This window comes from Strongylocentrotus purpuratus, unplaced genomic scaffold (assembly GCF_000002235.5).
Source record: "Strongylocentrotus purpuratus isolate Spur 01 unplaced genomic scaffold, Spur_5.0 spur5_scaffold_14, whole genome shotgun sequence".
Classification (NCBI taxonomy): Eukaryota; Metazoa; Echinodermata; class Echinoidea; order Camarodonta; family Strongylocentrotidae; genus Strongylocentrotus; species Strongylocentrotus purpuratus.
Window position 1 is genome coordinate 37077733 of NW_022145599.1, and position 15614 is coordinate 37093346.

General features: G+C 36.9%; 3 protein-coding genes across 3 annotated transcripts in view; 1 reads left to right on the top strand and 2 right to left on the bottom strand.

The window, feature by feature from the left end:
• Positions 1-7: 7 nt before the first annotated feature.
• LOC591104 (ankyrin repeat domain-containing protein 40) lies at positions 8-4980 on the bottom strand. The gene is made up of 4 exons (XM_790685.4): positions 4502-4980; positions 3354-3517; positions 2228-2386; positions 8-1164 (listed from the first exon to the last, which is right to left on the bottom strand). The coding sequence occupies exons 1-4, from the start codon at positions 4624-4626 to the stop codon at positions 875-877; spliced, it is 738 nt and encodes a 245-aa protein (XP_795778.2). The 5' UTR covers positions 4627-4980; the 3' UTR covers positions 8-874.
• Positions 4981-5044: 64 nt separating this feature from the next.
• LOC100894107 (methyltransferase-like protein 22) lies at positions 5045-10807 on the top strand. Its single transcript, XM_003726940.3, has 9 exons — positions 5045-5271; positions 5756-5935; positions 6363-6403; positions 6704-6848; positions 7412-7555; positions 8076-8153; positions 8634-8733; positions 9340-9496; positions 10029-10807. The coding sequence occupies exons 1-9, from the start codon at positions 5190-5192 to the stop codon at positions 10059-10061; spliced, it is 960 nt and encodes a 319-aa protein (XP_003726988.2). The 5' UTR covers positions 5045-5189; the 3' UTR covers positions 10062-10807.
• A 765-nt stretch (positions 10808-11572) lies between these two features.
• LOC583056 (polycomb protein suz12-A) overlaps positions 11573-15614 on the bottom strand; it is a 38042-nt gene continuing 34000 nt past the window's right edge. Inside the window, exon 14 of the mRNA XM_030984888.1 lies at positions 11573-15607. Coding sequence (XP_030840748.1) covers positions 15091-15607 — 517 coding nt within the window. The 3' untranslated portion in view covers positions 11573-15090. The remainder of the gene's footprint in view (positions 15608-15614) is intronic.

Sequence of the window (15614 nt, forward strand, 5' to 3'; positions counted from 1 at the left end):
ACAGGCAATCGGCTTGTAAAAGTCATGGAGTTCCTGACTGACATAAAGGTTTATAATCATCATAGCAGCATGAGGTAAATCCCAGATTTTGTTTCAGAATCTGAGACAAAGTTACCGGATCCCTTTAAAGGAAAACAAATCGTAACACTTACATCTGTATGAAAAAAAACTCACTTTGCTTAATTGATACAAGCATTTTCTTACTTCTTTGAGTCACTGAGTCAATCAAATGTACAATTGACAACAAATTATTCATACCCTTTCCAAGTTTTGAAAGTAAGTGAAAAATAGATTAGTCCCGAATTTATATTTCTTGAGAATGTGACATATTAAAGCTTACATCTAAAAGTATTCAACCAGACCCCTTTTCATTCTCGAATAATGCTTGCTAGTCAGTCACTGATCTGAAAATGCAATCATTATGCATTAACCTTGTGATTAACAGAATATTTGGCACTCATTTTGAAAGTCTATGAAATACAAAAGACTGACAGGATTTCCATTGCCCAATAATAATAAGAATAATAATCTGCATTTATATAGCCCTTCATATGGAATACCATCTCTAAGCACTTCACAGATACAATTACCCCGGTAAACGGATTCATTCATGCATAGTGTGCACCATCTCCACTCCCTGAGGAGTATTCCTACCATATGGTCACCATGAAGGCATAGGCAATTAAACACACATGCTTTCGTCATCCTACCAGGTCCCCATTTCTCTATTGGGTATTAAGTGGCAAATGTAAATTAATGCCTTGCCAAAGGACATTAGTGCCATGTCGGGGATCGAATCACGACCTTTGAATTTCAAGTCAAGTGCTTAATTCACTCGACTAGACACTTCTAGCCTGTTCCTCCTGCAATTATTTTAATAGAGTAGATTCTGTAGAGGCACTGCGTATGATGTAGATCCAAAGGGTGCTTTCTTCTTCATGACCAGCTCTAGTTCCTGATACTCCTGTAACCTCAGCACATCCTTGTCTTTCCGAACGATGGTGTTGGGTAGCTTTCTGATCTTCACTACATCGGAGGGCTCCACCTGGAGTTCCTCGCAGAGCAGTTCAACCAGATTCTCAAGGGTGAGGGCGCTCTTTGAAAGTTCTACCTCGATGAAGTCACGCTCTGCCGATTCTGCTTCTCTGACTTTCAGTACAAGCTCTGCAAATATGTATTGGATACAACAGTAATAAATGATAAATAATAATAACAGACACAAATAAATTACTACGTGTATCTAAAAATTGAATAATTAAACGTGACAATGATTTTAATGGAGTAATCTGGAGTTGTACTTGTAGTAAAACACATGGTGAAATTACTCAAAACTGTTTTATTATGTGGTAAAATGGTTGCTTGGACCAACAGGTTTTAAGAATTATGACTTTCATGTATTTTTGAGAAAAAAAACTGTCCCATGACTGCTGATGGGGTAAGGGATCATGATATTAATGAACAACCATGTGCAGTGAATCCATAGAAAAATCAATACACCATAGAAAATAGAGCATTCACGATTTGTTTACACTAATGGCAGGGCTCCTCACAAACCTTGGAAGGGGGTCCGGATCAAACTTTTTACATTCAAAACATGAGCCCTATGGATACATTTCAAAATTTGTGGGAGTCCAGACTTTGATTTGGGGGCTATTTTGGCCCATGTATCCCAGGCACCTGTTAATGGGATTAGGCTTTCCAAACTTTATGTCGAGAACCGGTAAATGGTAGATTGTTTAGGAGAGCATTCTTAGCACTACAGCTGAACACAAATGCTTCAATGACCAAGGCTTAATTTTGAAACTCATGATTTGAGTTACCAATGACCATTTTTGTCGCTCCATTATCTTTTGCATATATTTGTTCCTCATTTCATCTATTTCTATAAATTTTATGTATTTAGTTTTTGTAATTTATGTATTTTTCTTGAATATTACTGTAACGCCAGTGGAAACCAAATTTCTATGTAACTTGTTTGTAAAGACCAAATAAGATATCTTGTATCTTGTTTCTTGTATATTATACTGCATGTTGTGAGAGCAGGAAGATGGGAGAAATTTCAAGCAGCAAACATCTACCATCAATAATAAATAGAGTCATAACATGATTTTATTCCAAAAAAATTATTCTGCATAATGTACTGATTCTGCCAAGCCAAAACAATACCACTCTTTAAACAAAAAAGGTGGGGGTGTCACAGAGGTTTTGTCCACAGACGGGGACTTACCATCACTGCTTGCTACCTGCTGGAGAGCTGGGTGCCCATTGTTGTTTCCTTGGTTACCCATTGACCTTTGACCTCTTGATCTTCCATGTGGAAAAGGAGGGTTCTTCAGGTAATTAGGTGTGATGGGAAGGGCCTGTTTCTCTACGGTAACAGAAGTTCCTGCAAAGATTTACAAGATTTAAAATGACTTCATCTCTGAAGCAGTACCTAGAGCCTACAGTCTATATTTTAACTTCTCATAAATCACTTTCAAAACTTCAACTCACAATTACAATTTACATCAGTTTGGTAATTTTGAATTTAGAGTCCAATTCAAAGCAAATTGATCGAGGCCAAACTTTAATCATAGCACAAGTATGCATGCTACCAATGAAGAAAACACAATTACCATTATTCCAGCATCCAATTTTACCACGTTCAGCTTTCCATCATCTCTTTAGTATCATGAACTTTGAGGGAGATTAATTACTACTTTATTATTTGGTTCAAGACAAACATTTAAAGGAAATATTCATGTACATCCTTCTACATGCAGTATAAATACATGTATAGTTGTATACAATGTATGTGAATGAATCCTATACCCACTGCTACAAATACTGTCAAATTGCTTTCATCTTTAAGTGAGCGGCGTCATCTTCGCCCTGGTCTTCAGCATCTAGCCTTACTCTCCAGATACCCATTACTCATCTAAAAGGGATATGGAGACCGGGCATTTTCCTCTATTGCTCCTCGCCTGTGGAACTCCCTCCCATCATTTCTTCAAGAAATTGACAATCTGGACGACTTCAAAGCTTCGCTCAAAACTCACATCTTTCTTCAGAAATTTAAATGCTAACTTTATTGGAGGAGCTCGCGCCTTTTAATATTTTTTTTAAACAGATATATGACGTCACACAAATGCTGTGAATCTTCATCATCGATCATCATCATCATTAGTGTTTCTACTTCTAACACTTGTGATGAACTATTGAAATAAAAATATGATGAACAATACATTGTTTGTTAACATATCTGGATAAATTCTTATCAGTAGTCATTAGTAAGGTTTGCAGTGGATGCATACAGACAAAACATTTCACTAATACATCAGCCCGTTATAAATGCATGCCCTACCCAATCTTACCATTCCCTGTTATGTTTCCAATCATCTTCTTCAACTGATCATTATCTGTCATCTGAACAGGGAGTTCCCCCTTGTGGTTGCTTACTGACGGGTCTGCACCCCGCCCTAAGAGGTACTTTATGACGGTAGGATGCCCTCGCTTGGTGGCCCAGTGAAGAGCAGTCCTATAGGGAGACAGACATGAAGAATTTATAGTTAGTCAAATGACAGTCAAATGAGAGACAAAGAAATAAGTATATAGAGCCAAACAAATACAGCCAAGATGAATACAGTCCATCAATGACATGTTTTTTTTTATAGACAAAAATAACAATTTGGTATTTAGCACTGGTATAGATAGATCTGTCAATCTTCCCCATACTGAGACATACATGTAGTCTCAGCGGTAAAAAAATGTTGATACCTGTATATAAGCTGGTTATATACATGTATATATATATATATAATATATAACCAGCTTTCAGTCTATGTTAATTTCTACTCTTGGAACATATAGGCCTATATAGGAATATGTTCCCTGACACTCCTTTCGTGTTATACTTTTTAAGTTGAAAGGAGGAGAAAATATAATTATGATGAGATAAAAGTTATTTTCTACAGCAAAACAATAATTTGTTAGTAGAGGATCTAAAGCGACTCACTGAGCTACTGTTCATCATCCTATCTTTATTTTTATTTTTTATTTTTATCACAAAATATATGGCAAAATGAAATATTGAAACAGCACACAAACAAAGAAACAAACAAAGGATCAATCTCCTCTACCTCGACATTTTCATTAAAAACTTTCAGGTCCACAAATATATTTCACTTTGATCTAATTTGTTCGTTTTAATTTTACTTTGGCATTGCCAATGTTTCTCACCTCCCCATACAATTACAAGCAAATGACACTACAAATATAATGGTAAAACTGAAAGGGGAAAAAACACTTTCCCTGCATGTGCACTGACTTGGCGTTCAATTGTTTACTTGCGCCATAAACATGTACATATTTAGGCACAAATTCACACAAGCCGTCCACCGTAGGCAGAAGATCACCCTTGTCTAGATGCTGAACAGGCTTTGACAAGTAGCAGAATAGAAATAGAAATAGAAAGCCAGAGGCAGAGTTAACAGTATAGAGCTGCATGGGTAGGTCGACTTACCATCCATTCATATGATTTTGCGAATTAATGTCTGCTCCTTGGCACAAGGATTCCTCGATTCCATCTTGATCTCCAATACTGGCAGATTCTCTTAGTTTTTCTTCAGCTACTTTTACTCCATCCATTTTGCTACGATCACATTCACAACAGTCAACACGGCAATTTTACTATCTGTGCAGTGCACGGCCGGTCCCAGCGCGCACGACCCACAATCCCTGCCGTTCCTAACCCGCCGGGAGACTGTCCCCTGTTTGCCCGTCCACGTCTCGATATCCTGCTGTTCCGACACGTCACTAGTCACACGTCGACAGCGGTATTTCAAATCAAACTAGCAATATATTATTATGAGAGAGAGTTTGATTGCAAATTCGTAGTTCCTCAGGACGGAGACATTCAAAAGAATCATCAAATCAATTGCAATATAGAATTAGACGACTACCAATTTGTGATATAATCCGTGGGCGTGTGGCTGTGACAGCGCAGGGCCAACATTTCAACAACCTATGAACCGGAAGAAAAATAGATTAGCACGTGTACGTGTACACTGCGCAAAGCTGACCCGAAAATAGGGGAAATCCCCTGTACCACTACCTGCGCCGTTGCTAGCTGCGTTGTAATTGTGTGTGAAAGCGTAATTTCCCAACCAGATCAAGAAGTTTTTACACCAGATCCAGTCACCACAATTAACATGGCAACCGAGGTGGACAAAGGAAGAGTTTTATCTGATGTACATGTGACAGGAATCACAGAAGGGAATAGACAGGAAAGAGGTAATAGCCTAGATCTAAACACATTCGACATGTGATTTCATTTTTATATCTTGTCTCAAGTACAAAAGTGTAGATAGTACTAATATGAATTTCCAAATTGAGCTGGCAACAACCACATGCTGTCTATAGAGTATATAGTAGAGGTCTATTCATCAAATTCGTTAAGTTATATATATATATGCATGTAGTCTAGGTATAGTATTAGTAACTTTACTGGTAATTTAGATCTAGCACAAATATGCCAAATTTAGCTGTTTCTACATAAAGGAGATGGGTATTTTCATCAGTTCATCAAGTGATCAAATAGATGCAGTCAGTAGACTATAGCTGTGGCAATGATAATATCATATTGTAGCATGATACAGTCTACCTGGATGCTGGTTTCTAGTGGGGCAATCATTCTCTATATAAAATATTATAGATTTGAACCTGGATAATTACTCATGATTTACAATTTAGTATTATCTGAAATTATATATGCCAGGATCATTTACAAGATTTGTGGTGAATTACCAAGCTGATGAGAGCAGGCCAGAAGGAAACAAGGTCAGAGAGAAGGACAGACAGACAGACATTGATGTAACACTAACAGATGTGATGACTGATGAAGATGGAGATTTGATATTGACCAGGAAACAAAAAACAAAGAATGTCATTACAATAGGTAAACAATCATAAGCCTACTCCTGTGTCTTAGAAGGTACACTTTTTACATTGTCGTTAATGTTGTTGAATTACTTGTATGTTTGTTGTAGAATGTTAAAAAAAGTCACCCTTGATTGGTTATTATGCCAGTTTTCAACAGCTAGGGATGATAATTATTCTGAATATACCTTTGTTAGAATAGCTTTAAAAATCTAATGAGTGAGTGATAATTTAAATAAACTGTTTTTCGAAATGAGGACATTGAATTGACTGGCTATAGCTCATACATGCACATGAAAAGAAGAGGGGGAAAAACAAGAGCCTAGTATTATGAGTCACACATATATTTTGAATTATCTTTTCTTGTTTTATTTTATTTTGTTATAAATTTAAATTAATTGTTCTGAAGTAAAATGTATTTTCTTCTCTTGATTACCTGGTAACAGCCCATGCAATGCAGACCAGTCTACAAGACGTAGGAATGCAGGTAACTTCTAACTACTCAAGATTGCAACATTTTATTTTACTGTATAGAATATGTTAAGTACCGATATTTAAGTACATTGCATGCACTTGAGGTGACTTTAAAAGGTTATATGGTTCATTATTTAGAAAAGACAGTTTCAAAATTTAATTATCAGCTGTATCCGAGCGATTTAAACATGCAAAAGTTATCACTCAATTGAAATAATTTTATGAAACAAGTCAATTTACAAATGAAAGCTAAGACCAGCATTTCAATCCTCATGAGATTTGACAAAAATACATTTGTTTATTTATTTCACAGGTATGGATGGGTTGTCTTTTACTTTGCAATTTCATCTTGTCCAATCATCAAAGATTTGAGAGTTCTACCGTCTTAGAGCTGGGAGGAGGAACAGGATTAGCAAGTATTGTCATGGCAACCACTGCAAGATTTGTTATTTGTACAGGTGTGTATCATCTGAGCAGCTTATTACCTACTTGTTATTTTTGAAGAAGAAAAAATGCTGTATACACTGTAGGATGTTATACAAGATCTGTGTGAATGTGTGACTGTTTCAGTGCCATTGATTATATTCAAGGCAGTGTTAAGGAGCATTCAAATGTCAAATTTGATCTTCACATATTATTTTATCTAATGTAGGCCTACTAGAAAACAAATCATAAAGGGATAAACTTCTTCAAAACCCACTGTGTGTGTTCAGATGAAAATCTGTCTATGGAAAGACAGGAAAGACAACGATCCTAGCTATGCCTTACTAAGAATCAGTATATCTTATTTCACTTGTGGTACAGTAGTCCCAATAGTCTACCAGAAAAGACAGGATGTCAGTACTATCGTCAAAAGGTGAGTAATTCATGTACCATAATTTGAACTACCGGTACAACAAAGCATTTTATATTTTAAATATTTCCCAAGAGATATACCAGACAGATGGTGAAAACATAAAAATCATTATTATATAGTATATACTGGTAATACTATTTATTTCCCTCTTTATTTACCATGCAGATATTGGAAAGGATGTACTAGAAATGTGTCAGAGCAACATCCAAGCCAATACACATATTTACAATAGAAGATGCCATGAAGCTGAACCAGACAAACATGTTATAGTGAGAGAATTAGATTGGACTGATTCAGTGCTTAAAACAGGTAGGTTGATTATAATTTATATTAATCTGTTTTATATACCGCATGTTTAGATTCTAGGCCTCTGATTGGTCAAATTTGCGGGCATGAAATTCACTATGGACTGCTGGGCGGTATAGTAAAAAATATTGACCGGGCATAGAATTATGTCTTTGTACGTGCACGCGTAGCTATGGCAATTTAGATACGGTTGGGCGCGGCCCGCACCATATCATACATGTACACCAAACGAAATTTCGAAAGAGCAATCAATGAGAATTATGTTACGGTGATTTTAATTAGCATTTGGCAATATCTTAAAAAGCACCTAAAAATCCTCATTGACATTTCGAAGGTAATACTTTTGCAGTGTCTTTTAATTCTTGTGAGATTGTATTTGAGACACGCCATATAGTGTACCCATACTTTACACATTTCTGATTAGTTTAATTTGACTCCATTAATTGTCTTGCACTTGGATTAGGTTTGATTGATGAATGTGATACAGTATTTATCATGTAATCTTATATTCCTATACTTTCAGATGAGTCTATTCCATTCTCTTGGAGTCAGAATGACTTGAAACATTTAGCTGATGTAGACGTGATTATCGCTGCAGATGGTGAGACAATTATTCTGATATTACATTGTAAATAGCAGTATTTGCTACCTAGCTGTGTCCTGCTACCAAAGAGTTGTACATGTATTTCCAATATGTATTGTTTTATTACCAACTATTAGTTATAATGTCCTTTCATTTCTATCAAATTTTATTTTGAAAGAAAATAGGTTGTCACAAATGACCCTTAGTTTGCTAGGCTTTCTCTCTTGCTGAAACATGTTCAAATCCTTTCAACCGTTGATCAACCTTTTTAAGATTTGAAACCTGACGGTTGCAACCATGTCATTAGCTATTTTGTGCAAATTGAATCTTGGGTGGGGCCTTACCAACAAATACTATTCATTTCTTATTTTGTTCTCTTTCTTTTACTTTCCTTGGATATTTTTTTAATAATTCCCTAAATCTGTATTGAATCAACCTCTTGACTCAAACCAGCATTCAATAAGTACCTCTGTTCTGTTGTCCGATTCTTGTTTACAGTTATCTACAGTAATGATCTGACGGATGCCTTTTTTATGAAACTTCAAGATTTAATGAAAACAGGAAAACAGAAGACCTGCTTCTTTGCCACAGAGAGAAGGTAGGCCTATGAAGATCAGTTCTGTAGCAACTGTTTTTGTATGAATCCATGTAGATTTTTTTATAATTTATGTGTAATCATTAAATAAATTGTCCTCCCTCCGCCCCCTCCCATTATATACATTGCACTGGCCATAAAGTAAACTACATACCATTCATGATAATGTGAAATTCAATGCGTGTCCACATGTATTTCACCCCAGGCCCTGAAAAACAGGCTTCACAAGCTTAAGATCTTTATGAATATATGAATATTTCAATCTGACAAAATGAAATGAAAGAAAATGTACTATTTTCATTAATCTTTCTGTAACCCATTTGGTATCAAATACATGTACTTTCTTTCATGTTCTCCCGTCATTGACTGCAACCTGAAATCTAATTGAATTGCTGTCTTTGCTTGTGTTTAATACAGTCGGTCTAGCAGTTGTCTCGTAATCAAGGCGATGCACTAGTGCCCTTTGGAAAGGCATTAATCCTCATTACCAGGTCTCTCGGAGAGGACCTTAAGCCGTCGGCTGACTGTTTGCTTACTAACAAGCATTTATACTTTAATTCTTAGCAGTCAGGTAAAATAACCACCACTACCTCTACTATTACCATACAGGTTGAACTTCACCTTGTCTGACCTAGAGGTCACATGTAAAGAGTACGATCACTTCAGGGAATGGTTGCAGAGATTAGAAGCCACTTCAGACTATCTTATCAAACAGCTAGACTCAGAGATACCACACTTCATACACTGTCCTCAATCAAGATATTTGGTAAGATTTACTTCATCGCATCGAAAACAGTTTTATTATCATGTTTCATATTTGTGAAATTGTTCAATTTGGGTTTTATCATTAGTAGATTGCAGCGATCAAATTGTAAGAAGCCAACATATGTGACAGAGCCTACAGTTTGCCATCCAGACAAATTTTCCTTCATTTAACGCTTTTGCAGACGTTTGATTGTACTATGCATGTTTACTCCAATGAAGGAGTACAGGCTGTATTTAAAAAAAAAATAAGGATGAGAGTTTAAACACAAATATGAAAAGAGAAAAACAAAATTGCTATACTTAAACTTTCCAATTACAACTCGATGCAATTACATGAGGTAAACAAAATATTTGGTAATGATTTATTTTCTATTCTGATACTTACTATAAAATAATATTGAGGTAAATGAAATAAGAAAAGATGAATGACTGATTTCTGTCTCATCTCTCTTCACCCCTCCCTCCACCTTGCTCTCTCTATTTCCCCCTTTTTTGTCTCTCTCTCTCTCTCTCTCTCTCTCTCTCTCTCTCAGGAGCTGTGGGAAATCCAAAGCATTTCTCTGTAGCCCAGTCCAATCTGATACTCAGCCAGGTGATAAGAGAACATAGTATCAAACTGGCAAAGGAAACCAATGTTTACTATAGGGACTTCACTAAACATGGACCTGTATCTACCTCATACTACTACAGGACATGTCATGCTATGTCCACTATGGATGACTGTGATACTCTTGAGGCTCTTGAAGTGTCGGTGAAAAGCTAATAATAATATTCAGCTTTATATTGCGCTTAATACATCTTGGACGTCTCTAAGCACTTTACAGATACACAGGGAAGACTCGTCTAAAAGCAAGAACTTGGACGAGCTCATCACCATCTTGCAAACAGGTGTATTTTTAGATTCATGAGAATTCTTGGCAGGAAACATCCAGTTTTAATACCAACCTTCCTTTTATATACAGTAGGCCTAAGGTTGTACCATGTGAGAGGGGGGGGGGGGGGGGGATTGAGGAGTCCGGAAAAGGACTGGCGGTAAGCCTACTGTATATCTACATCACCATGCAAGCTGATACTTATAAGCAGCATCCAACCTTCCTTTTTTTAATAATGAATGAATTCAGATTTTTGTTGTGATGGTGGTGACTGTGTTTGGAGTGCAATCCATGTGAAACCTCTGACTATTTGAACAAGCTCATGCTAGCGTTGAAGAACTTCCTTTATTTCCCCTCCCGGCCCCTCTCCCCCTCTCTCTCTCTCTCTCTTTGGAAATGGTCTTCTGTACACCTTGGAATTTGAATAAAAACAATGTTATTTTACACAGAATCTTTGTTTCATTTGGATTGTAACTTTGTATGGTATGTGCATGTGTGGTTTTGTAAATGGTTTCTGTTAAAGGCACACTGTCCTACTTGTAGCTGCTTGCTCCCTCTATATAGAAAACTTCCCCAATCGGTGCCTGTTGGTCCCCCATGATCCTGTTTTTCTTATGTTAAATGAGAGCCGAGTTAATGAGATAGCCACCTGTCACAGTGACCTTGCTGGCTCGCTGGGTGGTCTAATCCCTTCTAGCTGAAGTAGTAAAGCCTGCCTTTAAGGTGTGATGTTTTCAAATAATATTGAAAAGTGAAATATATTGGGGTGTTGCAGTTGCTGATTGCCATCTTCTATTATCCAGTGTTCCCTGGTTCTTAAAATCATTCTTTACATGAGAGTTTTAAAGATATACATAAAATATTTAACACAATGAGATTTCATAATGGAGCATTGTGGTGTTGTGATATATATACTGGCGCTCTCCCAAGATTATGTGTGGTACATATACACCTCTCCAGTACAATACTGTAACAGTTCCAATCCACTTGGACCCTGATAAAAGTATGCTGGATATTGGGGGGGGGGGGGGTGGAGAATATAACCCCTGCATGCATGGGATTTACAAATGGAACAGGCTTATTAATGAATAATTTTATAATATTAACAAATATTTTATTGATTTAGACAAAGACATGCACATGTATCTTTTCACACTCGTGGAGCTTGTGTATAATTCTGAATCATTCACTAATATAAACAGTTATTATTTGACAAAACAGTTTTTCCACATTTTAATCTGAATCCAGTGCATAGTATCAATGCCAGAATTTACAGCAAATTTACAGAATTGAAAAAGGCAATAGAAAAAGACAAATTAGATGCCATACCATCAGGACTTAAGGAATGTTGTATGACAACATACCAACGTCGGACCTTCAGATTTAGTATCATTCACGTGAACAAACATCTTGTTTACAATAAACTTTTTCATACATCGTTACTACAAACCATCATAAGACTGTACATACATCATTTTATTTACACACCTTGCTTTTAACATAGACACAGTCTGAAGAATGAGACTAGTCCAATCAATGGCTCATCGTACATGAACACAACACACATTGCAAATATGTGTACGTATCCAGATTTCAAGACACACAAAGTCTCGTACAAAAAGATGATTGTTTGATGTTCAGAGAACAATCATCTCTTTGATTTTTTTTTTTTCTGGAGTGTTTTGTTTCATAAAGTTAGAGGAAGAATATCCAAATTACCCAGACTTTTTCTTATTTGCAAGATCTATTACTTGTATATCTCACATAGTCTCAGCATAGTCTGCATATTCAGACCCTCTGAATCTCATTTAGAATGTAATACAAACGAATGTTCCAACTTACCAGAAGCTTGCTCATGCTGAACAAAGACCTTGTATGAGGTATGACCATTATTGCAGCAAACCATGCAAAACATGAGAGGCTGATAATAAGATCTATGTATTGAATTGCTCAGTACTGGGTATAATACATGTATAAAATACATACCGGTACATGCATTAGGACATAAGGAATAGGCACAGTTTTGATGTCATCTGTTTTAATTTTTTTTTTTTTTTTACCCCAATGCTAATGAAGCATTTGTATGCATGTAAGTAAACAACCAAGGGACAGACAGCTTTAACTCCTCTCCGAGGGCCTTGGTAATGCGAATTAATGCCTTACCAAAGGGCGCTAGCGCTCTGACTTGGTTCCAAACCACTGCTCTAACACTGAGCCAACGTGCCTCCTCAGTGAGGAAAGTGACTATGTTCTACTTGACAGGTCTCATATTTTCATGTCATCAGGAAAAACTTGGTCAACAGTCAACAGAAGATCGAGTCTTAAAGTTATACATCACAGCTTTATCTTATAAACACAAATTTTACAACATTCTATCTTTACCAGGATGCTTGAATCAAAGTAGATCTAGCAACAAAATTATTGTTTATTTTGTATTCTGCAAATTTATTCAGGAAATTTCATATTTTAATTACAAAATATATAGCCTTTTTAATGTTTTACCAGGAGCATTTTATCACTCACTCCAAAAATTTGAGTAATAACTTTACAGATGAATTTTTCAATGACACATTCTGGTTGAATGATGCACATGCTACAACCAGAAATGATAGGTTTACTGTTACATCAACAAATTGTATGTATTGGTATATTCACAGAGAAAATGGGTGTAGACAACGGCACTAACTGAATATATTGAGATGATGAAAAGACGATGACATAACAGTACACATAAAGGAGGTAGATCAGCTTGACATTCAAGTAATCTAATTGATATCAAAACACAGACCAATTCTTAAACAAAGTCTTCAAAATGCAGCATAAACCGTTTGCATTTTTGTGATGACTAAGATTTGGTCGTCATGTAAAAGTGAGGATGTGATGATTTCTCCCTGGATAGTAAATAAGATGAAATGATGTCATCTTAAAGAGCAGCATTGAGAGAGGATGAATCTGATTTCTCAGACCCATGAGAGAGACTGTATATCGTGATATATTATGGAGTAGCATACAGAAATGATGCACCTGATAATGAATATTCTGCAGCTACTATCATTTAAACCCAACCCTTGGTTTAGGTAGGTCTCCACACTAACTTTTTTGGAAGGGGTCCAAGGCCCCGTTTTATAAAAACTTGTTATCAATAAAAAGTTGCAATATCTGTTGTAAACTACTGAAATCGTGGCATTTTATTGGTCGAGAGCAAATTTGTCTTAGAAATTTAGCATTTGTTATTGATGACAAGTTTTATGAAACGGGGCCCAGATTGAACTTTTCATAGTCTGTGTGCATGGGCCCTGTGTTAATCACTAAGTTCTTGCGGGTCCAGACTAAGATGTTAGGTGCCAATGTGTTCCGGGCACTTATTAGTATCGAGCTCTGGTTTAGGCTATTGACCAAAATCTGATTTAACAAAGGAAGATAGTCTGAGGTCTAAGTTTGCCTTATGTTAAATGTGATCTAAGACTGGGTTTTACTGCACTACCAGCAGCAGAATATCACCTGTTGATCAAGTGAAGTAACCCAGGTACATTTTCATTTTTTCAAAAACATGCTTACAAGTATGACAGAACGACCGAATAATGCACAAGTAACTTTGTCTGAATGACTTTTATCAATACTTGTAGAAACCTGTCCTTTTCTGTCCCTTATTGGTTGGAGAAATGTGACAACATGTATGGGAGAATGTTAAATCCACACTGTTCTACTTGTAGCTACTTGCTCCCTCTATATAGAAAACAATGCCTAACTGGTGACCATTGGTCCCCCATGATCCTCTTTTTCTTATGTTAATTGAGAGCCGAGTTGATGAGATGACCACCTGTCCAGTGACCTTGCAGGGAGGTCTAATCCCTCCTGTAAACTAGTACAGATGAGCTTTAATACATCTCAATGTATTTTCTTATTGTCCATTGATCACATGAAAAAAGGGCCCCATTTCATGACCTTAAGTGCACTGTGCGTGAAGCCCATAGACAATATCACTGCATATTAACAACTGCTGTAATTAAAGTCTTGCTCGGGGGAATCCCCTCCTCATGCCACAAGAGCTGTAAGTATCCCAATGTTTAGTGCTTAATGTCAAAGAGGACAGAGAATCATACCTGTATTACAAAACAGCCTGAATCCTCTTCTCAAAATGAACTGACATTTTTAATTCAATTTAACATTGTGCTTGGTTATTCACATTACAACCATGGCAATTTAGGAGAGAAATTCAATGTACATTCGCTTGCCTTTCACAATAAGTGAAAATATTTCTAAGGAAATTTCTTGCTCATGGAGATAATTTGACTCATTTCCTACCAGAAAGTAACACAAAAACAAACAAAATCTACTTGCCTCTTTGCTTGTATAAACCTCACATTTCAAACTATGATCCTTCTACAAAAATTGCATAATTAGTGGAAAGATGACATGATAAAAATGGAGAGTGAATTGCCTTGCTCATTACATATCACCATTGTCATGTTGTAGATTTATACATGTATTTAGGATAGACCCCTGAAAGAGATTACATCCAATGCAGTACAAAGCACAATCAGTGCTCGTGTGTAATATCCAAACAGCCTGGTTGATGCAACTTGTGTAGTACATAGCACCATGTAATGTTGTGTGTTAACTGATAATTCTGGTTGATACAACCCTGTAAGATCAAGGTGCTTGATTGAATCCAGAAATACAAAACATGAACACCTGAACATTCAGTTCTGAAGGCATGTCTTTATATCATTGTGTCTTCTTCATCAATCGTTTTTTCAAGCTTTGGACTTGAGTCGCATGGTATCTCTGCCGTTGCCATTTCAAGCTCGGGTTTCTCATCAAGGCTTCTGTTCGATGAAGGACTTTCTTCTATCGTCCCATCTGTACTCATCTCCCCTTCTCCTCCTCCTCCATTGATCGCCATGGTAACCTCATCCCTCTGTACAGCAAGCTCCTCCTGAGGGTAGAGAATGGGCGGTCCTATATCTCCATCCTCCGTCATCATCTCATCACCTTGGTTACTGATCCGCTCCTCCTCCTCCTGACTGACATCGCCCTTTGTGACATCACGCTGCTGGCCGGACTTCAGGAGCTGATGCATGAAGCGAGGGATGAGCTGTGGGTGGAGGAGACTGAAGTCATACAGGTTGATGAGATGAAGGAGGAAGTTACTCGTCAGGTTCTCTCTCAGGATGTCCTCACCATGGACCTCAAGGAACATGGAGCATGCCCATGGGATCTGGGAGTCAGCGATGAAACTAGGGA